At 40.5% G+C, this 25,950-nt stretch overlaps 1 protein-coding gene across 1 annotated transcript in view; it reads left to right on the top strand.

The window, feature by feature from the left end:
* The window catches only part of ksr2 (kinase suppressor of ras 2), a 403,663-nt gene that overhangs the window by 236,297 nt on the left and 141,416 nt on the right, over nucleotides 1-25,950 (top strand). Inside the window, exons 7-10 of the mRNA XM_072587303.1 lie at nucleotides 5,500-5,583; nucleotides 10,474-10,541; nucleotides 13,093-13,197; nucleotides 14,447-14,565. Of these exons, the coding sequence (XP_072443404.1) occupies nucleotides 5,500-5,583; nucleotides 10,474-10,541; nucleotides 13,093-13,197; nucleotides 14,447-14,565 (376 nt within the window). The remainder of the gene's footprint in view (nucleotides 1-5,499; nucleotides 5,584-10,473; nucleotides 10,542-13,092; nucleotides 13,198-14,446; nucleotides 14,566-25,950) is intronic.

Raw genomic sequence — 25,950 nt, 5'->3', positions numbered from 1 at the left:
ACTTGCAGGACTTCCTCAAAGAAGTAAATTAAATCTCATGAGTCTTGAGTAGTTACATTATGAAGGCCAAACTCATTAAATGATGTTTGACTTAAAAATACCTTCTTCCCTCTTCAGTTTTGTCTAGCTTCATTCCCATTTTGATCTCCCTCATCTCTCCATTTCATTTAAACCTCTGTTATCTCTGTCTCAAGATCATTCTGAACTTTTGAACTTTCTGGGCTGAATCTTATATTTTCTTGGATAACTCTGAATTGCATTGAAGTTTTTGGAGGGGTTATTACAATGAGGCTCAATGGGTTCTCTCACTGTATGTTACCAAACTTATCTCATTAATTACCTACCATGCTGCTACGGTGTCTCTCTCGTCTGAATTCCGACCCTATCTGGAACAACTCACCATTCAGCAGATTTCCATCTGGCATTCCTTGCTCCCTGGCATCTTTATGCACCCTTTGTGTACCCAGACAAGCACACTCAGTCCAGGGCTGCCTTGCACAATTTCTGACATTGTCCAGGACGTGGCAGACAAGGGGACATAAGCACCTCACTTTGCAGGCCTGGTCCTGGAGGTCCTGCTGAATAAGCTTGTCCTATGGCAGGACTACCTCCTCCCAAGGACCATACCATGCCAGCCTGGTCGATGTTTCCACCAGGATTAGAGCATTCTCAGCTCTCTGGAGAAATACCCAGCACCTTCCGCACTCTGTCATGCAAAGTTCCACTATCTTTTCTCTCATGCCTCATGCTCACTCTAACTGTGCTCCTGTGCTACCTCCCACCAAGGCTCATGCCACTCTCATTATTGCCTGTAGCACATTCCCTCATTCGCTATCCTCCACCCCAGTCCAGTCCCCCCCTGCATGTCTCTGCATTGTCTACTCACTCAGACGGAACACCCCTCTACCATCACCACCATTCCACCCCCCCACGTATACCACCGGTAATAGCTGTACCATCCAATTTCATCCCCTGTAATAACTGCCCCTCTCTCATTCCAGGCAGGTAACATCTCCACAATATAGTAGAAAGACTCAAGAGAAGTGGTGGGCTGCTCTGCATTTAGCTTCAACTCTTATGCAGAGAGGAACCTGATTCTGACTGGTCAGACCAGGCCTTCGACTGTTATCAGAGGCTGCCCTTGACTTACTGTGCTGAGATTTCTTGAGTGAAGACTATCCGCTTGACTTGACTAATCACTGCTGACAAATATGGCAATATTTAATATGATATAAATATCCTGGCTTTGTATCTCTGTTAAACAGCAAGGTAAAATAGCAGTGATATGAGCCTACCATCTCTGGCTGAGAGGGCAAGATGCAAAAAGGCAAGCTGAGACACAGATGTTGTGAACAAACAGGTTTAGAGTTACATGAATGCTATGAGAGTAAGTGAAGAATCTGGTCCTGTCCATGGGCTGAGTGCTTGTCCCTGAGTGACCTTGCTGCAGCATAACAATGATAGTTGCAGCCCTAGGGGAAGCATTGAAATACAGAATTGGCTTGGAGATGTGCCATTAGGGTTTATTGAGGCAGGCACATATCCGATGCCAGTACATGTGAATGTGGGATGTATGCTACTGGTGCGCATTGAGTGTATCCTGTGATTTTTATCCCTAATTTCTAACATGGAGGTCCTTCAGAGCAAACAGTGAACTGAGTCCGCCAGGTGCTAACTCTGGTTTTCATGCTGATCTTTCCCGACATTGAGTTTGTTTGGCAAATTAGATTAGGTGGAAGGCTGAATTTTAATGAGCTATTGCATTACTGTTAATTAAGTCGAGCAAGGATCTCGCCACACCACTTGAGAAAAATACAAAAGATGTGGGCAGCACGGTGGCACAGTGGTTAGCACTGCTGCCTCACAGCGCCAGAGACCTGGGTTCAATTCCCAACTCAGGTGACTGACTGTGTGGAGTTTGTACATTCTCCCCGTGTCTGCGTGGGTTTCCTCCGGGTGCTCCGGTTTCCTCCCACAGTCCAAAGATGTGCAGGTCAGGTGAATTGGCCATGCTAAATTGCCTGTAGTGTTAGGTAAAGGGGTAAATGTAGGGGAATGGGTGGGTTGTGCTTCGATGGGTCGGTGTGGACTTGTTGGGCTAAAGGGCCTGTTTCCACACTGTAAGTAATCTAATCTAATCTAATCTAATCATGTCACGTGGACTCCCAGCACTTGTTGCCTGATTGTGCTGTACATCTCGCCCTATCCTATATCACTCAAACCCCTACAAGTTTCCACTCCCGATTTCTCTAATTTCTTTCTCTGTATTTCAGATTTTCCTCTCTCCATCTCTTTTACTTGTTTTGTTTCTTTCAGTGTTTATTATTCATAGTGATTTTTCACTCTTTCAATTGCCATTTCAAGGTGCAGACCATTGTGCTTGTACTTCTTGATGGGCCTGAACTCAATCATTGAAGAGTAAATCCTACCCCACCCTTGTGATATGTTGATGTTCTGCATTAGCCATTCTTATGATCTCTGTGTAACATTTCCAATTAGTGCCACTTCATCTAATCCAAAGGAAATGTTCAATAAATAAAAGAAATGTTCTCTCAGAGTAGCAATCTGTAACATTTACACTATAAAACAATGCAATGAGTTGTTATTACAGTGTGGGCCAGGAGTGTTAATGATTTTACCAGCAAGCCAACAGCAAGCTGTTCTCACCAGGAGCAGTGAAATCTTTCTGAGAATAAATGTCTCAAAATACTTCTGAAGTCCTTCAACAACTGCCAAATTAATCCACCCCAAACATGGCCAAGATATTTAGGGTTACTCCCACTTTTTTGACAAGGAATAAAAGTTAAGTTTAGGTTTTGAAACACACTTCAAGGTCAGAATTTTGTTCTCTAGAAATATGCCTTGACATTTATAGCACACTTAGCAGAGCAGAGTACTCTCATTTTATTAAATAAAACTATTCCAGACTCTGCCTCATGCAACGTCAGCAAGAAAAATGATTAGTTTGGCAATGGTTTTTGGAAAAAAATCTTAATTTTTAAATTCTCTCTTTTAAGCTATTTGGAAAGAAAAAAAGTATTTCAATATCACAGGGTTTTCTTTGTTTTAGGATTGTAATGGGTCAGTATATTTGCTGTTGACCTGTATTTTGTTATAATACATTAAGTGATCAGTTGTTCTTATTGTAACAAGATAAATGGAAAGAAAACTTAATATTAACTCAGCTCTCCCAGATAACATTGCTCATGTTCTTTTAACCCCTGACCTCACACAAGGTGTTAGTAAAGTTCCACACTGAAAATAAATATCTTGAACTTCTGTTTATGTGTATATATTTGTTGAGATATCCTTCCAGTCCTCTAATACATTACTTGCTTTGATGATCCTTGACATGTCTCCTTTATTGTGATTGAATTGGGGTTGTTTGCAAGCAAGACTCTGAACCTAAATCTCCAGTCTACAGATAATAATTATTCCTTTACTAACCTTGGAATGCAGAGGATGTACTGCCAGTCCTCTCTAAATTGCTGAAATTGTCTAACATGGCACAGAAGAATGATTAATCCATAGATATTCTTAGTCTACCTGTCTTGGCACCATAGAGCTTAAAGGGATGATCAGTTTTTCTTTTTACATGTCACATATTGGGCTGGATTTCACCTGCCCTCTGGAGATGCACATGACAGGGAAGAACTGATAAATAGCAATAGAACGCGTTGGAGGGGAGCCCAATGTCTTCCTGTCACCTACAGATTTTAGCAGCCGTGGCAGTCTCAGGGTAGACAGGTGCCTGCCAGGTTACCGACATCCACAGTCCCCATCAGGGCAATTAAATTCCTTAGTCTCTGAGCAGGTTCCAGATCTGGACAGGAGTGCACACCTTTGTGATCACTCCATGGCTGCTCCAGTGTCTGCAAAATGGTTAAGGTGAATAGCCCTTTTCCCCAGAGTAGGGAGTTCAAAACTAGAGGGCATAGGTTTAAAGTGACAGGGAAAAGATTTAAAAGGGACCTAAGGGGCATCTTGTTCACGCAGAGGGTGGAACATGTTTGAAATGAGCTGCCAAAGGAAGTGGTGGAGGCTGGTACAATTACGACATTTTTGGATGACACAGTGGCTCAGTGGTTCGCACTGTTGCCTCACAGTGTCAGAAACCTGGGTTCGATTCCAGCCTCTGACGACTGTATGGGGTTTGCACATTCTCCCCGTTTCTGCGTTGGTTTCCTACAAAAACCTTTCAAACTGATGCTGATACATTTTGGCTCCCATTCCTTACATGCACGCACAAATCAGATTATCACCTGAAGGTGAGAGGAATCCCTAGGAGTGAGGGAGCAGGCAGCTGGCAGATACCAGAGCGAACCACAGCAACTGGCCCAGGCATTAGATTCATGCCTTTGGAAAGCTCTGGGAGGCGAGTGCCTATCAAATGGTGGGGAGCTGCAGTGGGGGGTGGAAGGTGGGGTTTAATGGAAACAGTTCCCTCCTATGTTTCTACTCTTGCTACCTCACAGAAAATCTAAAAAAAAGCTTTTCTCATTGGGTGATGGCTACTGTCATCAGCAGATTTGACTTGAAGCGAAACCATCAAACACCTCGATTGGTATTAAAATCGCTCATTGAGTTTTGTTGATCGCACAATGATGATAGAAAGGAACTCAAGAAAGCCGTGCTTATTATCTGCATTTTAAAATTGCAGCCAGTCAAATCAAGAATGGGTTAGGCCCCTGCTTTACTCCTGTCCAACCACTTGATTTCTTTAAACCAAAACAGGAATTGAGGTCAATGGAATGATAGGGTGTGAAGGACTCAGACATCTTGTACTAGTTTTCATTGCCAAGTTATTTATGGTCTGTTGTTAAAGTTCCTGCTATGTCTGTTTAGACTTTGTTGCTGTGGGCCATTGAACTCATCGATTGCAATAATGTGCATCTATTCTTGATTCAGTTGTTGGTGAGCCTGTAACAGAAGCTGTTGTGCAAACATTTCTTAATTTTTACAGTTTTGGCAAAGAATGGACCTGTGGGCCATATAGACATTTTCTCATCCTCTCCTGTTGATTGCTGTTCTAATTTATTGGAAACTTTTTCCACAGGGTTTCTCTCTACCAATACCAATTGAATGGATGCAGCACTATACAGTCTGCAGATAGGAGAAGTACGAATTTTGGAGGTTTTTTTAGGAAATTTTAAGGGATGTGTCTGCAGTTCACCTCAGTGGTAAACTAAGTTCATGTCTGTAACATACTATGGCAGTAGAGATGTGCTTTCAAAAGTCGAAATTCCATACTGGATTATGCTATTTTAACATAATCAAATAATATTCTGATTCCTTTACATTTACAAACTCACAATACTCCAAAATAATGTATCTTAATCACCTTACAATGAGTTGTTTTACAGTTTACATTATACAAATTAACATTTGATCATGTGCTTTTCATTTTCCTTTACACCTTTCCTGGTCACTTTAGTTTTGTTTAAATCAAATTTTAAAAAATTGATTTCAGTGTTTGATGTCTAATTATTTTTCTTGTAGATTTTCCACCAAGTATTGGATGTCTCAGACCTGCACAGTTTGTGGGAAAGGGATGCTTTTTGGCTTGAAATGTAAAAACTGCAAGTATGTAACCAAACCAGATAATTTGTGATATAATTACTTCAGTTCACACTAGTGGTAATGTAAAAGAAAAGGAAAGACTTTGATGCTTTACAGTCAGTGAAGTAAATTTGAAATATACTTAATGCCAGAGTTGATTAACTCAGCTGGTTTGCAGTGCAGTGGTACCAACAACCCAGGTTCAATTCCTACAGCATCTATATCTACCATAAAGGTCTCACTGGACAAACGAACGACAATGAGAAGAGGTTAATACAGGACTGAAGGTGTTATATCTGAATGCTTGCGGTATAAAGATATAAGGTAAATGAGCTTGTGACACAGATCGAAATTGGCAGGTACGACATGGTGAGCATCACGGAGACCTGGCTGCCAGGGGATTAGGATTAGAAGCTGAATATTCAAGGATATATATCCTATGGAAAAGATAGGCAGATGGGCAGAGGAGTTGTGGTGGCCTCATTAGTAAGAAATGAAATTAAATCAATAGTAAGAAACAAAGTAGGGTCAGATGGTGTAGAATCCATGTGGGAAGAATTGAAGAACCACAAGGGTAAAAAAATCCATAATTGGAGTTATGTACAGGCCTCAAATAGTGTTCAGGAGCTGGGGTGCAAGATACGCCAGGAGATAGGAAAGGCAAAGTTACAATAATCTTGTGGGAATTTCAATATGCAGGTGGACTGGGTAAATCAAGTTGGTAGTGGATTGCAAGGAAAGGAATTTGTGGAATGTCAATGAGATGGGTTTTTGGAGCAGCTTGTGGTGGAGCCCACTGGGGAATAGGTAATACCTCCATGACCAGGGCTTCCAAGCCCTCCGTTTTTTCTTCTCCCGACGTCCCCAACAGTACCCTTCCACCAACACACTCATACGTTTGGCCGAACTGGTCCTCACCCTTAACAATTTCTTCTTCGAATCCTCCCACTTCCTCCAGACCAAAGGGGTAGCCATGGGCACACGTATGGGCCCCAGCTATGCCTGTCTCTTTGGCTACGAAGAACAGTCGATCTTCCATAATTACACCGCCACCTCTTTCTCCGCTACATTGATGACTGCATTGGCGCCACCTCGTGCTCCCACGAGGAGGTTGAGCAATTAATCAACTTCACCAACACATTCCACCATGACCTTAAATTTACCTGGACCATCTCTGACACCTCCCTCCCCTTCCTGGACCTCTCCATCTCCATTAATGACGACCGACTTGACACTTTTTACAAACCCACCAACTCCCACAGCTACCTGGCTTACACCTCTTCCCACCCTACCTCTTGCAAAAATGCCATCCCATATTCCCAATTCCTCTGCCTCCGCAGTATGTGGTCCCAGGAGGACCAGTTCCACCACAGAACACACCAGATGGCCTCCTTCTTTAGAGACTGCAATTTCCCTTCCCACGTGGTTAAAGATGCCCTCCAACGCATCTCGTCCACATCCCACACCTCCGCCCTCAGACCCGATCCCTCCAACCGTAACAAGGACAGAACGCCCCTGGTGCTCACCTTCCACCCTATCAACCTTCGCATAAACCAAATCATCTGCCAACATTTCCGCCACCTCCAAAAAGACCCCACCACCAGGGATATATTTCCCTTCCCACCCCTTTCTGCCTTCCGCAAAGACCGTTCCCGCTGTGACTACCTGGTCAGGTCCACGCCCCCCTATAACCCACCCTCTAATCCTGGCACTTTCCCCTGCCACCACAGGAACTGTAAAACCTGCGCCCACACCACCTCCCTCATCGCCATCCAAGGACCTAAAGGAGCCTTCCACATCCATCAAAGTTTTACCTGTATATCAACTAATATCATTTATTGTATCCGTTGCTTCCGATGCGGTCTCCTCTACAATGGGGAGACTGGACGCCTCCTAGCAGAGCGCTTTAGGGAACATCTCCGGGACACCCGCACTAATCAACCACACCGCCCCGTGGCCCAACATTTCAACTCCCCCTCTCACTCTGCCGAGGACATGGAGGTCCTGGGCCTCCTTCACTGCCTCTCCCTCACCACCAGACGCCTGGAGGAAGAACGCCTCATCTTCTGCCTCGGAACACTTCAACCCCAGGGCATCAATGTGGACTTCAACAGTTTCCTCATTTTCCCCTTCTCCTACCTCACCCTAGTTCCAAACTTCCAGCTCAGCACTGTCCCCATGACTTGTCCTACCTGCCTATCATCTTTTCTGCCTATCGTGTTTTCTACCTATCCACTCCGCTCTCCCCCCGCCCCTGACTATCACTTTCATCCCCTCCCCCACTCATCTATTGTACTCTATGCTACTTTCTCCCCACCCCCACCCTCCTCTAGCTTATCTCTCCATATTTCAGCCTCTCTGCCTTTATTCCTGATGAAGGGCTTTTGCCCGAAACGTCGATTTTCCTGCTCCTCGGATGCTGCCTGAACTGCTGTGCTCTTCCAGCACCACTAATCCAGAAACAGGTAATACTGGATTTAGTATTGTGCAATGAGGCAGACTTGATGAAGGAGCTTAAGGTGTAGGAACCCTTAGGAGGCAGTGATCATAATATGATTGAATTTACTCTGCAATTTGAAAGGGAGAAGATAGAATCAGAGGTAACAGTATTACAACTGAATAAAAGCAACTAGACAGAGGCATGAGGGAGGAGCTAGGTAGAATTGACTGGGAGAGGAGCTGAGCAGGAAAGACAGCGGAACAGCAATGGCAGGGATTTCTGGGAATAATTCAGGAGAAAAAGCAGAGATTCATCCTGAGGAAAAATAGGACAGGGAGGATGAGGCAACCATGGCTGACTAGGGAAGTCAGGGGTAGCATAAAAGCATATAATGCGGCAAAAGACAGTTGGAAAACCAGAGGATTGGGAAGCTTACAAAGTCCAAGAGAGGGCAACAAAGCATAAATAAGGAAGGAGAAAATTAAATATGAAGGTAAGCTCGCCAGTAATATGAAGGAAGACTGTAAGAGTTTGTTTAGATATAGAAAGGGCAAAGGGGAGGCAAAAGTGGAATTGGGCCACTGGAAAGTGATGCCGAAGAGATAGTAGTGGGGAGCAAGGAAGTGGCTGAGGAACTGAATAATTACTTCGTGTCAGTCTTTACGGTGGAAGACATGAGTAATATCCCAAACATTCAAGAGAGTGAGGGGGTAGACCAGGGTATGGTGGCCATCACCAACGAGAAGGTGCTAGAAAATCTGAATGGCCTGCAGATGGATAAATCACATGAACTAGATGGACTACACCCCAGAGTATGAGATATGGCTTCTGAGGTAGAATAATCAGATGGTCATTCATTTTACTCTGAGTACAGACTTGCAAGTTTAACCTTAGAGACCATATTTTGACAACTAAGGATCGCAAGATTAATTAGACTCAACATTTCAATTTTAAATCAGACTGAGTTCAGACTATATCACAAAGGGGGAAGAAGTCATGCTGAAATAGTTTGTGCTATTTATTCCCAAGTTTGCAATTTTTTGTTGGATATTAGAGGATGATACTCCTTACAGTTGTTCCTGTTTGCTGTGATGCCATCTGATGACTGCAGCATTTCCCAGCAAAGAATGGGCACAAGTTAATTTACACGTTTGCAATATTTGAAGTCCTGGTGTAATCAGGTTGATTTGTCAGCACGCTGTTCATAACAAGGAATTATATCTTTTTTACATCTGCTAAGTTTACATATAACAACTTGCCTCTTACCAGAACAATTGAAGAACAATGCATTAATTCATACATTGGGTGACAGAGGCATTAACATCTTGGCAAACTTTTCACCACTCACTCAATGGAAATTATACAAGCATGTTATCCATTTTTTTGGAGCACATGAATGCATGCATGTGGATGTCCCTACTCTTACACCAACCCAATGTCCTAATGAGCAGAAAAGAATACCAGTCCATGGTTTAATATGGGAGTAAAAACTGATGATATTTTCAGACAAGTGGCCGCTGGTTTATGGTGGAACATATTATCAACATGTTGAAACAGTGATTCAGATAGTTACATAGATTGATGAGGCTTTCATTTCGTGTACACCTGCCAAAATATAAAGATTATAATAGTTGTCCAGTTTTGCCATTACATAGGTCTTAACAGATGGATAAAGGGGTATGTCTCTGACCATTGGCAAAGCAACACGCTGAGCACTAGATACATTTTGTGAACCCTGGGGTGTGCTATTTCGAACACGCATGGCTTAGCCTCACAGCACAAAATTAACAAATTACCTTCTTATATGTTATTCGTTGGCAGTTTGGAAAACTTATGGATTGAATGTGACTGCAATGGAGAGGTTGCCTTCCTATATCCCATTCTATTTACTTTGCTGTCTCAGTGAGTGGGTTATGCACAATTGCCCCTAATGTGCTTTTCCAGCTTTTTTTTGTCCAAATGAATATTATAATAACCAGATTCTGAATTAAAAACATTTGCCACAAAGCCCCAGATCAGAGCTAGAGTATGGAATTGAACTCAACTATACTGAGAATCTGACCAATGCCCCTCTTCCTGCTGTTTTCCATTGGTTTTGGTAGTCATGGATTAGTATTCTGAATGATCTTTCTGTTTCGATGTGAGGAATTAGCTGGTGTTTTCTGCTGAGACATGCAAAACTGCTGGAGAGATTGATCACCTTCCCCAGATGTGCTGGCTTGGCCCAATCTATATCATAGCAAGCAAGCAATTGGCAAATATCTGAAAGGCCAATCTGCCATCACTATCAGCAAGTGGATTGGACCGTAATTTTGGGAATACCTAAACACACCATAAACCAAGGTAGCTTAAAAAGTAAGCAACCTTGAGAAAATAGACAACAGAGAGAACCATATAAGCATGCCATTGACGTTGATCTAATATCGAATCAACTTCCTGTATAAATAGTTTTCTTTCACTTCTTCTTTCATTAGGTTAAAATGCCACAACAAATGCACCAAAGAAGCCCCACCTTGTCATTTACTCATCATTCATCGTGGAGGTGAGGTTAATACACTTGTATTTTGTAATAATTACTTGTATTTTGACTTTGAAATGTGCCACTTATCTGTTCCTCCATTGTTAAATGCTGGGGACAAATAAAGTGATTATGCCATTTTTGAATTTTATGAATCAAATTAAAAGAGACTTAGTTATTTCTGTATCCTCACAGTTCTTTGTCAATGAGTCATTGGGCCCCTTACCAGTTCCTTTTCCTTGCAATCTTCTTTTTAAATAATGTAGTTCATTTGCGACTGCCTCTGTGAGAGCTTTAACTTAAATTTTAAAAACCGTTGTTTCGTTCAATTTTGTAAACATATAAGTGTATTTTTCTTTATGTTAAATGCATGCATTTTATTAAGTAAGGGCACAGTACACATAATTGATTTTAAGATCCATCAGAAACTGCTGATCAGGCAGCTCTGTCAGCGTTCACATCAACTTCTGGGGGCTGTACATACACAGTAAATATAGAAATCCAGAAGCTGTCAATAATTTTACTCATCCTCATAGGGTAACCTACAAAAGCCCCTCAGATTTCAATCAGATAAAAATCACTGGACTGACAAGTATTTGCCCTTTAATGTTACCAGTTTCAGTGTATAAACCCAAATAAAAGGTTTAATGGTGTTCTAAGTTCAAAATTATTGCTAAAAGCTTTTATGGCCCAGAAAAGAAGTTTGTTGAACAAAAGGTTTCTCTGTTACAACAAAAGTATCCACATTTTAAAAATAAGACGTCTACATATTGTTTATGAAATGTTAGCTTGTAACTTTATTCCGTATGTGTGCACCATCATTTCATTTTGCTATCTCTAAAACACAAATAAAAATACTTTTAAACCTAAGTAAAATAATTTTACATCCTGATTTGCTGTTTATAAGAATACTTCAATATTATTGGCTGTTTACTCTTACTGATGACATCATTGTTGTTTGATGTCTAGATACCCCCTTAATATGGTGCCAGATTTTAAACTAATGCCAGAATGGGGGAAATCCACACCACAGAGATTGCTAGACCTTGGTGGGCAGCTTTCTTTGAGGTCAATGGCAAGCACCGTCACTTTGCTACTGAGCATTAAATCCAGACCACCATAACTGTCAAGTTGTTGTACTCCCAGATATCACTACTCATGAATAACCTGGTGCTAAATCTGACTCCCTCATATGAAATTTATGACTGCGCTGCCAGCATAAACAAACCAGATTCAGCAAAGGGCCCATTTTCCAGAATCCAGACCAGTACAATAGCATTATAAATGCAGTTTCATTTTGTTTGATCCCTAGACCAAATATTAAAGAAGAAACGTAGAGCTACTTTGTTTCAAAGTCATTTGGGCAAATGTGCCCAAAATCAGCTCTTCTGACTTTCATCATCTGAGCATTAATTTGAAAGCTATAAATGCAAATTTGTAGTGAGTCCAGATGCTTTTTATCCTTGTTGCCTTTGTACGGAGTAATTGCAGCTGATCAAACTGCAGTTATTTGTGTAAATGCAGCCCTGAGCTCTGGGAATCACGTCCTTCAGACTAGAACAACAACTTGTACTTTTGATTTTATTTCTTAGCATGTTCCATTTGAGTTAGAAAAGTACTAGTCAAAGCAGCATTGTCTGCTTGGAGAATCAGTTCTAATCAGAACACCAAGATCTACTAGTTTCAGCATCTGAGATATATGCATGTTTGCAACGTATTTCTTGCAAGTACCATTAGAAGTCCCTGAAGATAAAACAGCTCAATACTACTGCTTTAATAGACGTTTCACCTATTCTAAAAAAAGGCACAAAATTATTCCAACCACAAAGTTTTTTTTTCTCTTACAAGGCCTATAAGTAGAGGAATGAAGATCACTGACCAGGTTACAGTACCCTATTTGATGAGATTAAAGTACAAAGTATTCCTCCAGGGAAACTAAAGCTGTCCCCAACATTTCAAAACTTATGCCTCAGTGATGCAAAGATTTACTGATCAATACTAGTAAAATTCTAATTATCTTTTAGCTTTAAAAGATTGCATTTAAAAATTTAATTTGTTGACCTATTCTTTCTTTAGCAATAGAGCTGTCGTAGAGTCATACAGTACTAAAACAATCAGTCCATGCCAAACATAATCCCAAACTAAACTAGACATACCTGCCTGATCCTGGCCCATATCCCTCCAAACATTTCCTATTCAGATACTTATCTAAATGTACTTTAAATGTTGTAACTGTGCCCATATCCTCAGGAAGTTAATTTCACACGCAAACCATCCTCTGTGTAAAACATTTGCCCTGCATGTCTTTTTCAAATCTCTCTCCTTCCACCTTTAAAAAAGCCCCCTACTCTTGTAATCCCCTATCCTAGGGAAAGGGCACCTACCATTAACCCTATCTATACCTCTCATGATTTTATAAACCTCTACAAGGTCACCTCTCAACTTCCTACATGCCAGCAAAAAAGATTCCCAGCCTATCCAACCTTTCTTTATAACTCAAACCTTCCATATCTGGCAACATTCTGTCAAATCTCTTATGAACCCTATGTAGCTTAATAATATCCTTCCTATACAGGGCGACCAGAACTGGACACAGTACTCCAGAAGAGGCCTCACCAATGTCCTGTACAACCTCAACATGACTTCCCAACTCCTATACTCAAAGGACGGAGCAATGAAGGCAAGCGTGCTATATGCCTTTTTAACCACCCTGTCTATGTGTGACGTAAACTTCAATGAATTAAGTACTTGAATCCCTAAATCCCTCTGTTCTATAACACAGTACAAGGCCCTGCTGTTAATTGTATAAGTTTTGTCCTGTTTGTTGTACCAAAATGCAATATCTTGCACTTATCCAAAATGAACCCCATCTACCATTTTTTCAGCCCATTGATTCATTGATCAAGATCCCTTTGTAATCTTAGAAAACTTTCTTCATCATCTACCACAACACCAATTTTGGTGTCATCTGCAAACTTACTAACCATACCCTCTATATTCTCATCCAAATCTGTATTTAAATAACAAACAAAAAAAAGGGACTCAGAACTGATCCCTGTGACTTGAAATAGTAAGGTGAAGATCCCATGATGTAATTGTACAAGCAATCGTAACCTATATTTTTTATTTTTAAAAGTAGTTAATTTCTACAGATTAATTCTAAAAATGCACCTGGAAGATATTGGCCATTGCACATGGATCTTTTGATTAAGAAGTGCTTAGATAACCAGTGTAGAAGCAGGCTGCCTTGAAAGTTGTCACTTGTTCATTTTTCATACTTTCATTGTTTTCATGAAATACATTTCAATTTGTATTAAAAGATGCATTAAAATCCAAATTATGACCTGCTAAATCTGGGAGCCATGTTGAAAATTTCCTGACCTTTTAGGCTCTGAGTGCATGGAAAATTAATCATTAATATTGATAATTGAATAATAAAATTAATAGTTTCCCTGTGCCAAAAGGCTTCACTTTGAATTTTGGACCAGATTTCTTGTAATCCTGAGACCATGATTTCTAAATGTTTCTCCCCTGTGGCTCCATTTTTAGGCTTGAAAATTGCCACAGCTCCTTGTGAGAACTGGAGAATAGTGAGAACATTTTGGGAGTGGGTGGGAGGGTAAAATGTATGAGAGCGAGGAAATGGGGTTTGGGCTGGCCAGTGCTATAACAGAGCTTGTGACCTATAAATATAAACTGGTAGCCCCACTGGTGTCCCATTTTAGGAAAAGCTGTCCAAGGACTGAGATTGTAACATAAATAAAATTGATTTTCTAATCAATGTTACCTTGTTTTTTGAGAGCTTTGATATGGAGAGCAGGCATTGCTAGTAAGTTAAGTGACTAATTATGGAATAACTCACTAAGTCATACATCATAATGGTAATATGCATAGCTTTTTCCTCACTTGTAGCCATCTCTGATTTTCAGCAAGACTTGTGCGAACAGAATCTGTGCCATGCGATATTAACAATCCACTTAAGAAGCCTCCTAGGTACTCTGATCTGCACTCCAGCCAAACACTGCCTAAAACCAACAAAATTAATAAGGTAGGTCATTAACCTTGCTTACAGTTCACATACTGCAGGCAGATATGTCACTAAAGGTATTGCTGTTGACATTACACAAATAACCATATTTTTGGTAAAAGTCAGGCAAACAATTCAAAATGTTAATTTTATGTCCTGGCATCTGGCTTTAAAATCTACTACCGTGTTCAATGATATCTTAGTAGTGAATAAACATTATTTATGTTATTTATGCAACATCAGCTAGCACTTGCATTTTGCTTTTAATGCAATAAAATGTCCGAGGTATGTGATCAAACAGAATATGGCACCCAGCCACAAAAGAGAGGTAACCAAAAGCCTGGTCAAAAATGTATGTTATTAGGAATATCTTAAAGCGGGAAATGGAGACAGATCTGTGGAGAGGCATAGAGATGGAATTCTGGGGCCTCGGGCCAATGTAGCTGAAGGCATGGTCATCACTGGCAGAGGGACAAAAATCAGGGATGAGTAAATATCCTTGGATGAACATATAAGTCTGAGCAGGTTGTAGGGCACAGGAGATTCCTGAGATATGGAAGGGGTGAGGGCATAGAGAGATTTAAATAAGTTGAAAATTTCACTTCCATTTCTTATTTCCAAATATCCTGTGACAAACATAATTCATTTTGCTCTGTTTTGCATCAGCAGTTTGAAAAACAACTTAAATGCAATTTATTCTGATTTGTTGTAAATTGTTTGGTTATGTGGTAGAGAGAAGGATCATACAATTACAAAATAGTTACAGCACAAAGGGAGGCCATTTGTATCAGTATATGACTTTCTGAAGGAGAATATAATTAACATTCTTTCATTTAGTAAGTAACTGATAATTTATTCTGAAATTTGAGGAAAATTCAAAATTCAAGAAGTCCTGCTAACTCTTATAGAATAGAAAAAGACATGTGTGCTTTATTTTGAAGTTGTTCTGGTCAAGGTACCCTTTACGAAATATAATAAGTGCTGATTTAAAATTTCTGAAAGAGAAAATTTGGTTGGAATTTATGAGAAACAGTTTAGATTAACTGGGCTTGCATAGTGGGAAAAACACTGAGAGAAAATGAAATTTGCAACATAACAATTTTAGTTTTTTGGCAGAATCTTACAGGGTTATCAGCGATGTGGTTTTGGCAAGAAGTGTGGAGAAATCTGGTGACCAGTGTGGCAAGGTCCACTCAAATGGTGAGTGGAAATGGTGAGGCAAATGTAATTCCTTTCTTCAAGAAAGGAAATAGGGAAATCCCCGGCAATTACAGACCAGTAAGCCTCACGTCTGTCGTCTGCAAGTTGTTAGAAAGTATTCTGAGGGATAGGATTTATGACCATCTGGAAGAGCATGGCTTGATTAAATGCAGTCAACACGGCTTTGTGAGGGGCAGGTCATGCCTCACAAACCTTATCGAGTTCTTTGTGGATGTGACTAGAAAAGTTGATGAGGGTCGAGCTGTGGATGTGGTGTATATGGACTTCAGCAAGGCATTTGATAAGGTTCCCGATGGTAGGCTCATTCAGAAGGTCAGGAGGAATAGGATACAGGGGAACTTAGCTATCTGGATACAGAATTGGCTGGCCAACTGAAGACAGCGAGTGGTAGTAGAAGGAAAATATTCTGTCTGGAAGTCTGTGGTGAGTGGTGTTCCACAGGGCTCTGTCCCTGGGCCTCTACTGTTTGTAATTTTTATTAGTAACTTGGGTGAGGGGATTGAAGGATGGGTAAGCAAGTTTGCAGATGACACAAAGGTTGGAGGTGTCGTTGACCGTATAGAGGGCTGTTGTAGGCTGCAGCGGGACATTGACAGGATGCAGAGATGGGCTGAGAGGTGGCAGATGGAGTTCAACCTGGATAAATGCGAGGTGATGCATTTTGGAAGGTCAAATTTGAAAGCTGAGTACAGGATTAAGGATAGAATTCTTGGCAGTGTGGAGGAACAGAGGGATCTTGGTGTGCAGGTACATAGATCCCTTAAAATGGCCACGCAAGTGGACAGGGTTGTTAAGAAAGCATATGGTGTTTTGGCTTTCATTACCGAGGGATTGAGTTTAAGAGTTGTGAGATCTTGTTGCAGCTCTATAAAACTTTGGTTAGACCGCACTTAGAATACTGCGTCCAGTTCTGATTGCCCTATTATAGGAAAGATATGGATGCTTTGGAGAGAGTTCAGAGGAGGTTTACCAGGATGCTGCCTGGACTGGAGGGCTTATCTTATGAAGAGAGGTTGACTGAGCTCGAACTTTTTTCATTGGAGAAAAGGAGGAGGAGAGGGGACCTAATTGAGGTATACAAGATAATGAGAGGCATAGATAGAGTCGATGGCCAGAGACTATTTCCCAGGGCAGAAATGGCTAACACGAGGGGTCATAGTTTTAAGCTGTTTGGAGGAAAGTATAGAGGGGATGTCAGAGGCGGGTTCTTTACACAGAGAGTTGAGAGAGCATGGAATGCGTTGCCAGCAGCAGTTGTGGAAGCAAGGTCATTAGGGACATTTAAGAGACTGCTGGACATGCATATGGTCACAGAAATTTGAGGGTGCATACATGAGGATCAATGGTTGACACAACAGCGTGGGCTGAAGGGCCTGTTCTGTACTGTAGTGTTCTATGTTCTATGATTTAGTGCCATTTTCTGTGCTTTTCACAAGCGGTGTTACAAGATCATAGTTAGGAAAAGATGAGATGGCAATTGATAGGTATTGAAACTTGCTTTGTTAACATCTCAACCTGCCTCCTTAACATTCAGACTTCCACCTTACCAAACAAGTTCAACGTTTCCAAATCTCCCCTCCCCCCCACCTCATCCCAGATTCAACCCTCCAACTCAATATTGCCCTCTTGACCTGTCCCAAATGTCCATCTTCCTTCCCACCTCCCCATCGATCTATCACAATCACTCCCAACCTGCACCCACCCATTGCCTTCCCAGCTACCTTCCCCCCCTCCCCCCCCACCCCAGCCCCACCCAAACTCCTACTTATCTCTCACCCCCTCTCCCCCCCAACATTCCTGATGAAGGGCTTATGCCTGAAACATCAGTCCCAATTTTCTTCTGCATGGGCCAGTGTTTTCTTCTCAAAGGGGACATCACTTCTCTTCCCCCCCCCCCTCCCCCACCATAACCACCAGCCCCTGTATGGGCTTGCTCTGCCCTCTTACGAGTTATCTTCTGTAACAACAGAAAGAGGGGTCATGAGTGAAATATCAATGAGAGGTATAGTTGTTCAGGCATGTAGGAGGAAGGTGGAGGGGTGTTCTGAATAACCGATGAGGCATTACAGAGGCAGGCCATGCAAGGTTAGTGGTGTGGGACATTACTGGAGCAGTGGTGGTAAAAGCGGGTGAGAGTCAGTACTTCATGCAGTAGTAAAAGTGGCAATGTATGAGATTGGTAGGAGATGGGTGCTGTAGCAGACATAGAGGAAGTGTGAGGTGGCAGAAAGCACCTAGCGGAACAGAGAGGGTCAATGAGCTACTTGCGGCACTGCTGACCATTACACTGCACACACAGGAGACAGGTGGCAATTTCAGACTAGGTAGCAGTAGTTTGTGGCATGGCTTCCTCTGCTGGTTCTGCAGGAAGATGACACCTCTCCTCTGGATCAACCCATCCATCAGAACCTCCGGTGCCTGTTAAAGAATCATGGTGCCATCATCCCCTTCTGCACCATGGACTGACACCGTACTTGACCAGACAGGGCAGCTTCAGAATGCCACTGCTCACCCGGGTGCTCACTGGCCTTTTAAAAATGATATGAACATCAGGGATGCCAGTTTTTTGGCAGATATCCACTTAATAGCAAGTTGTTGCGGGAATGCCATTGCAGGATGGGGCATGACAGATGCCTTAGGGGCATGGTAGGCAATTAATGAGGCCAGTTTGATAAGGTGTATTGAGAAAACCTACTCAATGCAACTTAGACTTAGCCAAAACAGTGCAAGATTTAGCCTTTCTTTCATTTTCTTTATCCTTCTTCATTTGAGGGGTTAGAGTCTACATAAAATTTCTAGCTTTTTTTTCATATGCTCATTGTATGCTCACTTTTTCTTTAGATAAAATTTAATTGTAATTTTTCACTCCCATTTGATGTTGTCGGAGTTTTCTGCTCTGGAATATAGACTGATGTGATAATTCAGGACTGTGGCAAGCTATTTTGCCCAAGCTGTTTTAAGTGTAGATCTGACCTGTAAAATTACCTCTGTTCAGTAAGAAATGCCTTTTTCCTAAAATGTTGCCACAGATTTGGTTTGGGTGCGTGACCACAATTTATTACCTACCAAACATTTGCAAAACGTACTTGAAGGTTGCAATTATGCATTAATGGGTAGCTAGTGAAATGGTCACTGTGACACAATAACTACTTTTAAAGCGTAAATTGAGCTGCCTCACACTTTAGACTTCCTGAACTTCACAAAGTGACTGCTATTGTGGTATTCTTGAAATGTACATATGCATTCTCCAATATGAAACCTCATGTCTGCAGTGATTGTAATGAGGTCAGCCAGATGGATGTCATAGAATATGAGTTCCCTGACTGGGACTGTTAATCTGGTCCAGTCAGGAAGCCCTGGTTGACAGATACAAACAGAAGTGTCAGAAGTTCTATTCACTCTGACGGCTGGTTCTAAGGGAGCTGGATCAGTGTCGAGGGCTCTCCATATATAAATAGTGGGTGACTTGGTGACAGGATACTGGTCTCTGTGGAGTTATTTTAATATTAACATCCAATCCTAAGCTAGATCATCGGTTTGGGTATTGCCAGATCTATTCATTTAGGCTCTGCCATTTTATATTGCTGACACAGTCTAGACCAAGTTTGTGATGAGAACTCCCAAATTCAGCTATTTCAATTCTAAACTCATTCCAATATATTTTTATATAAATCCTGAATTCAACCAACTCTGTCCTTTCAATTATTCCTTTCTAATGGATACATTGCAATTTACATGCACCAGAAAGATAGATGCAATATTTGTTTATGCCCATTAAACTGGCAATGTACTATCACAGTATGCCTGCTATTATAACTTACTGCTGGTGTACTGCATAATTATCATCCAAACAAGGGGAAACATTCGATAAGGTCTTGTTCAAGTTGACTTGGTGCTCTCTAGAAATGAGTGGGGCGTTAAGCATAGGTTATCGAGCAAATGATGGCTTCCTGCTGAAACAGCGACTGAATATCATAAATCTAGTGCCACTGCACTGCGTAGTCTGGCATTAGTGCAAGTAAACACAATCAAACCCATAGAGACAGTGGTTTCTTATGATCCACTAATGTTTTCTGGCAAGGCCCTAAAAGCTATATGGATCTTTGATATGCTTATTTTTATGACAAGGGAAGTCACACAGAGGAGCAATCACAGAAGCAGACAAACCTTCAGCTCGTGTCTCTGCGGTTTCAATGATTTTTTTTCAGTTCTGATGTGATATTTAGAATGGTAAAATGCTTTAAAAAATTGATATGTTGTTCCAAACATTACACAGATCTCAAATTCGAGGGAATTCTTGTACGTTATATCTAATTGGTTTGGAAATGTCTCTGACCTTATTTATGTGTACTTTTGAATGATCGGTTACATTTTCATAATTTATTGAAAAAATATTTGAATTTTCTCATTTTTGGTCTAAGCACAGTTAATTGCTTAAAACAACTTAATAATTTTATTTAAAAAAAACAAATAATTTGTTTTCAATGTATTCTGTAGTTCAAGCATTTTATGAAATCAGACAACTGTCTTGCCACTTAATCATCTTATGTCAACTGCTGCTAAGGTTCCTGGGGCATAATTATGTAATTTAAAGTATAAATCTCAGCCTGTTCTTTAAAAACATTATTAATAGAATTTCTGTAAAATTACGACAGATTGGAGCAACATTTTAAAAAGCAAAACCTCTGTTGCTCTGCAAGCTATATTCATAGGCAAGCACTTAATACTGTCATTTAGTACTGAATTCAAGCTGTTTATTGCTGTAAACAGGATCCAGGTTGCTACAGCTTTTCGTAGTTTTGGCCAGTATGGTAAGAGGCAGAAATAATAACATTTTTAGCAGATTCTCTGTACAATTCGCTGAATCACGAGAGTGAGTATAATTTAAATTGTCAGAAGTACTACAAGCTTATTTGGCTTTGCAGCTTGGATAATATTTAGTTTGTACTCTGATTCAGTTAAACAGTAACATGAAACATGAATACTTTTCAAAGGTGATATTTTTCAGGAAGCGACTCCTCAGTTATACACAAATCTGTTTAACCATCTGTGAAAAATAAAAGTCACAGATGGCAGTACCAGCTTATAGTCATATACATCTTTATTGCTTAAAAAGAAAGTTAACAGTTTGGTGTGGATTCTGACCTGGCGTTTTTCTTATGAATGGAAACTTGTGATTAAAAGCAAAATCTGTCAAACTCTTTATAATTAGTGGGTGGCATGTAATTCTGTGGTATCTGGTAACTCCCTTCCCAATTCATCCCACCCAACCAAAAACAATGTCACTACTGCCTCAGAAATTACCATCTCATGTCAAGGTGCAGTCCTTGCTTTAATATCAAATCCTCATTTGTGGTGCTAAACGATGATTGTTATTCTGGATGACCATGGGGACCTCTCAACATGCAAACCCCTACATGAACACTTGAATTAGGAACAGAAGTAAGCCATTTGGCCCCTCAAGCCTGCTCTGCTGTTTGAGAAGATCATGGGTTATCATGAGTCTCAATTCTATTTTTTATCTGCTTCCAATAATCTTTCACTACTGTGAATCAAGAATCTACCTACTCAAGCTGAAAAATACAATGACCCTGCTCCACTGTTGTCTATGTAGAAAGAATTGCACAAACTAACGACTCTTCCTATCATAAATTGGAGACCACCCCTTTTTTTAAACTGTACCACTTTTCACTAATCTCTTATACAAAAGGAAAGGTCATTTCAGTATCCACCCTGTCAAACCTTCTCTGGGTCTTGTATGTTTCAATAAGATCACTTCTCATTCTTTTCAACTCCAGTGGATACAAGGCCAACCTTTTTTACTACCATAACTTTGTCAACCCAGAAATCATTCAAGTGAGCCTTCTCTGAATTGCATGTAAAGTTATATATTCTTCCTTAAGCAAAGAGACCAAAACTTGTACCCAGTACTCCAGATATAATCTCATTAATGCCATGTATAAATGTAACAAAATATCTCTACTTGTATATTTGATTCCCTTTGCAATAGCTGTTAACATTCCATTTGCCTTCCTAATTACTACTTGTACCTTCATCCCAACATTTTGTGATTCATGTATTGGATATTTAGATCGCTCCATGTAAATAATACAACACTTTTCTATTCTACGTACCAAAGTGGACAAGTTAATGTTTTTCCACTGTTTCCTTCATCTGCCAAACATTTGTCCTTAAACCGTCCAAGCCCCTTTGCACTCTCTTCATGTCCCCTTCACAATCTATTCTATTTTTATGTCATCAGCAAAATTTGCAACCATCTATTCATCCCTTTCATTCAAGTCTTTGGTAGAGATTGTAAATAGCTCAGGTCAGGGCTCCTCTTGTAACAGAGTAGTAGTGTCGCTACCTCTGGACTGGGAGGCCTGTGTTCAAGTCCCACCTGCTCCAGAAGTGTGCAATAACATCTCTGAATGGTTGTTTAGAAAAATAGATTAAATAAAAGTGTAAATAGCTGAGGTCCCAAACTGATCTCTGTCGCACTTAATTAATTAATTATAGCCTGTCAACTGGACTATTTATCTTTACTCTGATTCCTATTAGCTAATTAATTTTCTATCCATGCTATCATGTTATCCCCAATGCCATGAGCTTCCATGGTGTGCACTATTTGATGTGATACCTTATCTAATGCCTTTTGGAATTTCAAATACACTATATTTACAGGTTTCCATTTATCAATGTTGCTTGTTACTCTTTCAAGGAAATTTAATACAAAAGTCAGTTTTTCTTTCAAAAAACCATATTGAATCTGCCTGATTACATACAATTTTGAAAGTGTCGTCCTTAATAATAGCATTTTCCATATAATAGATGTTGTGGTAAATAACTTGTAATTTCCTATTTTCCATCTCCCTGCCTTGAATAGAGGACTTATATCCTCTCCTTTCAAATTTGATTAACCTTTCCAGAATTTTGGAAAATTAAAACCAATCCATCTACCATCTGACCAGCAACTTCTTTTAAGATCCTAAGATGCAGGCCATCAAATCTGTGGAACCTGTAAGATTTTTGTTCTAATAGTTTTCTCAGTATCTTTTCCTGATGATCGTAATTGTAAGTTTCTCCCTTCTTTTCCAGTCTTGATTTACACATGTGTAGGATGTTATTTGTGCCTTCTATAATGAAGAAAGCCCAAATGGTCCTGAGTAGGGTGTGCAGAAGTGAGAACAATCCTGGCCCACGAGCCCAACTGTCAAAATTGGCCTCCATGCTTCCAAATTTCAGTCTGAGTGGACAGGATGGATTGGTAGTTAGGCTGCATGACCCAGGAAGAGCTTAATAGGTTGCCAGTTCCTGAAGTGACTGGGTGTGAAGCCTGACTTGCAGGTTTTGCACTGTGGTAAAATTTTAAAACTATATATTGAAACACAAAACATCCCTCCTGTTCACCCTCCCTCACCAGCCCCATCATTATGTCCTGTCCATACCACTCCAATATCATTCTATCCATCACCATAGCCCCCATACTCCACGTGCCACAGTAATAACATTCTCACATGTTCCATAGCTTCTCATACTTCCTGTACTACTTATGCCCGTAATCATCCCCATGGCTATATGTGGTCCCTATGCCAACTCATGTGTCCCCATCCACCACCCTGTACCTTTTATTCTTTATGGCAATTCACCGTAGGAAGACCTTCAGGAGTCATGCTGCCTGTGTCTTTTGATAATATCACTATTGGAAAACTCGCATTGATAATAAGAAAAGTCAATACATTGAAATTGCTTTAACTAATCACTTAGATAAACAAACATTTCACTTAAGCACTTAACCCTTAAATGCTTAAACCTTAATATCAACATACATTTTCATTTGATAAGCAGTTAGAACTCTGAATCAAAATGCTCAACTAATAGGCACCCTACTGTGAAAATGATAGTTTGGGAAATCAGTCATGCAGCATAAATCCTATGTGAACAGGCACTCTGAAATACCCAAGATAGTTTTGTTTTAATTCCACTCTTTTCCTTGGGTAGTTCTTTCATAGTGTTGGCAATTGTAATGGGTTAATGTACCTTTTATGCCCAAGCATGTCTTTTCAAAGACCTAAAGGGCGCCTTTCCTCTGCCAATAGTATCTGTGACTCCCGAAGGGTGTGTTATCTCCACCAAAGGTGCCCCAGATCTGAAGGGATACTTTAGTTCTACAAAGAAGAGAAATAGAAAACGTTCCTTGGAACCTCTTTCCTAAAGCTCACTCCTCAATATCTCTATAAACTTCCCATATTTCACCTACGCCAACCTAATGCATCGCACCCATCATCATAGTCCCTCACATCCTCATGCCACCCTACATCCTTATACCTCATTCCATGGCTCCTTCTCCTCTTTTGCCAATTTAGCATCTAATTTGTACACACTACCATTCCCCATTGCTTAGTTTGTCAACTCATTGAGTATCTACAAGTATCCACATGCAGAGGAGAAATAAATATAGTTCTAACATTTGAAGTCCTAAATTGCAGATTGCACAATGTTGAGAAAATCACTCATTCATTAAAAATAATTGACAGTTCTTGACAGGTCGACACTTGTTGACACTTCTAGACACTCCTTAAAAGGTTGATCCCTTACAGATTGACAATTCTTGACAGATGGACAATTGCAAGGGGTTTATGCACCTTTTATACACAATCTTCTCACATTTACCATTCCCATAGGCACCTGATCTCCCCCAAAGGATGTCTGGATGATCAATTCCCCAAAGATGTCCTGAGGTCATATCTACAGTACATTAGCTTTCTAAAGGAGTTACCCTGACTATCCAAAGGTAATACACTGAGAACAGATCTGCTCTTACTTGGTCTAATCTCTATCATCCAGGTGTCATATATCAAGAATCAAAAATCCAGTTTAGTGGAGATACCTGATCATTTAAAGAGCCAATTATCCCTGTCAGCTGTGCATGTGTGATCTATGAATTACCTCCACGAAAATGAGAAAAGCTGGGATCAGGGGCTGGATTTGGAATTCCTAATTTCCTCTAGCATTTTTCTGGAACAGAGACAATCTCTGATATAGCAAAGGTCAGGGCCAAAATATCTGTTCAGCTTAGCCAGTAATAGCTTCATATCAAGACTTGAAGAGAATGCAGAGGAGTTGTACCAAAAGCTACCACATTTCAAAAAATTCAGCAATGTGGAGACACTAAGAGAAGCTAGGATTGTGCCTTTGAGACCAAAAGGCAGTTAAAAGGGGAATTAATAGAGTTGTCCAAGACGATGAAGGATTTTGACAGGGTAGATGGAATATGGGTTTTTCCAGTGGCAGGAATGTTGGTAACCAGAAGACCTATTTAAGATCATTGGCAAGAAATCCAGATTGGAGCTGAGAAGACAAATAGATAAAACTAATTGTTATAATCTGCATTGTACTGCCTTAAAGAATGACATGCTTAATTCTATAGTAACTTTCAACAGGGAACGATATATTCTGAAAAGGAAAGCTCTGAAGGATAATGATCAACAAGTAGGGAACTAAGACAAATTATATAGCTCTTCCAAAGATCTGGTACAGACATCATTGGCGAAATGGCCTCTTCCTATGCCATATGACTCTGTGAGCCATACATCCATGTCCTACACAGCCTGGTATCCTGGTGCTAATGAATGGGTGGGAGGTAGGGGGTGGCCAAAGTTTGCCCATCACCATGTTGTTTTGCCCATCAACATGGAAAATTTGGAAGGTCAAATGACACCAGGAGGTCAATTCAGCCAGTTAAATGGCCAAATGAGAACCACTCCCTCTCAGCAGGAATTTTTTTTCCATGTCAGAGATGACCTGCCTTTTGGGCACTCTGTATAGCCTTTTAATTTGCAGCAATACACTATCCCAGATCTCACTGCAAATCAAAGTTTTTTCTTGCTTTCATTCCTAGCAGTTTGCTTGTATGCTTCATACGTGTTTGCTTAACAAAATTCAGCCCTTGTTTTCTACTTCATTCAACATTCTATTTCATTAATCATGTATTCTGCAGTATTCATGTAGGCTGCCTGTTTTGGAAAAAAAAATTCCCCAGCTCTTTGTCCCAGAGTTGTAGACCTTTCCCTGTCCCAATCTCAAAACAATCCATTTCTCACTTCTTCCTAATTTTAAACATCACTAATTAAACATAATAATATTAAATAATCCTAATTTATAAGTCTTTCTTAATTTTTGTAT

The sequence above is a fragment of the Chiloscyllium punctatum genome, chromosome 17, assembly GCF_047496795.1.
Source record: "Chiloscyllium punctatum isolate Juve2018m chromosome 17, sChiPun1.3, whole genome shotgun sequence".
In the NCBI taxonomy this organism is placed as follows: Eukaryota; Metazoa; Chordata; class Chondrichthyes; order Orectolobiformes; family Hemiscylliidae; genus Chiloscyllium; species Chiloscyllium punctatum.
This window is presented reverse-complemented; position numbering and strand designations above follow the sequence as displayed.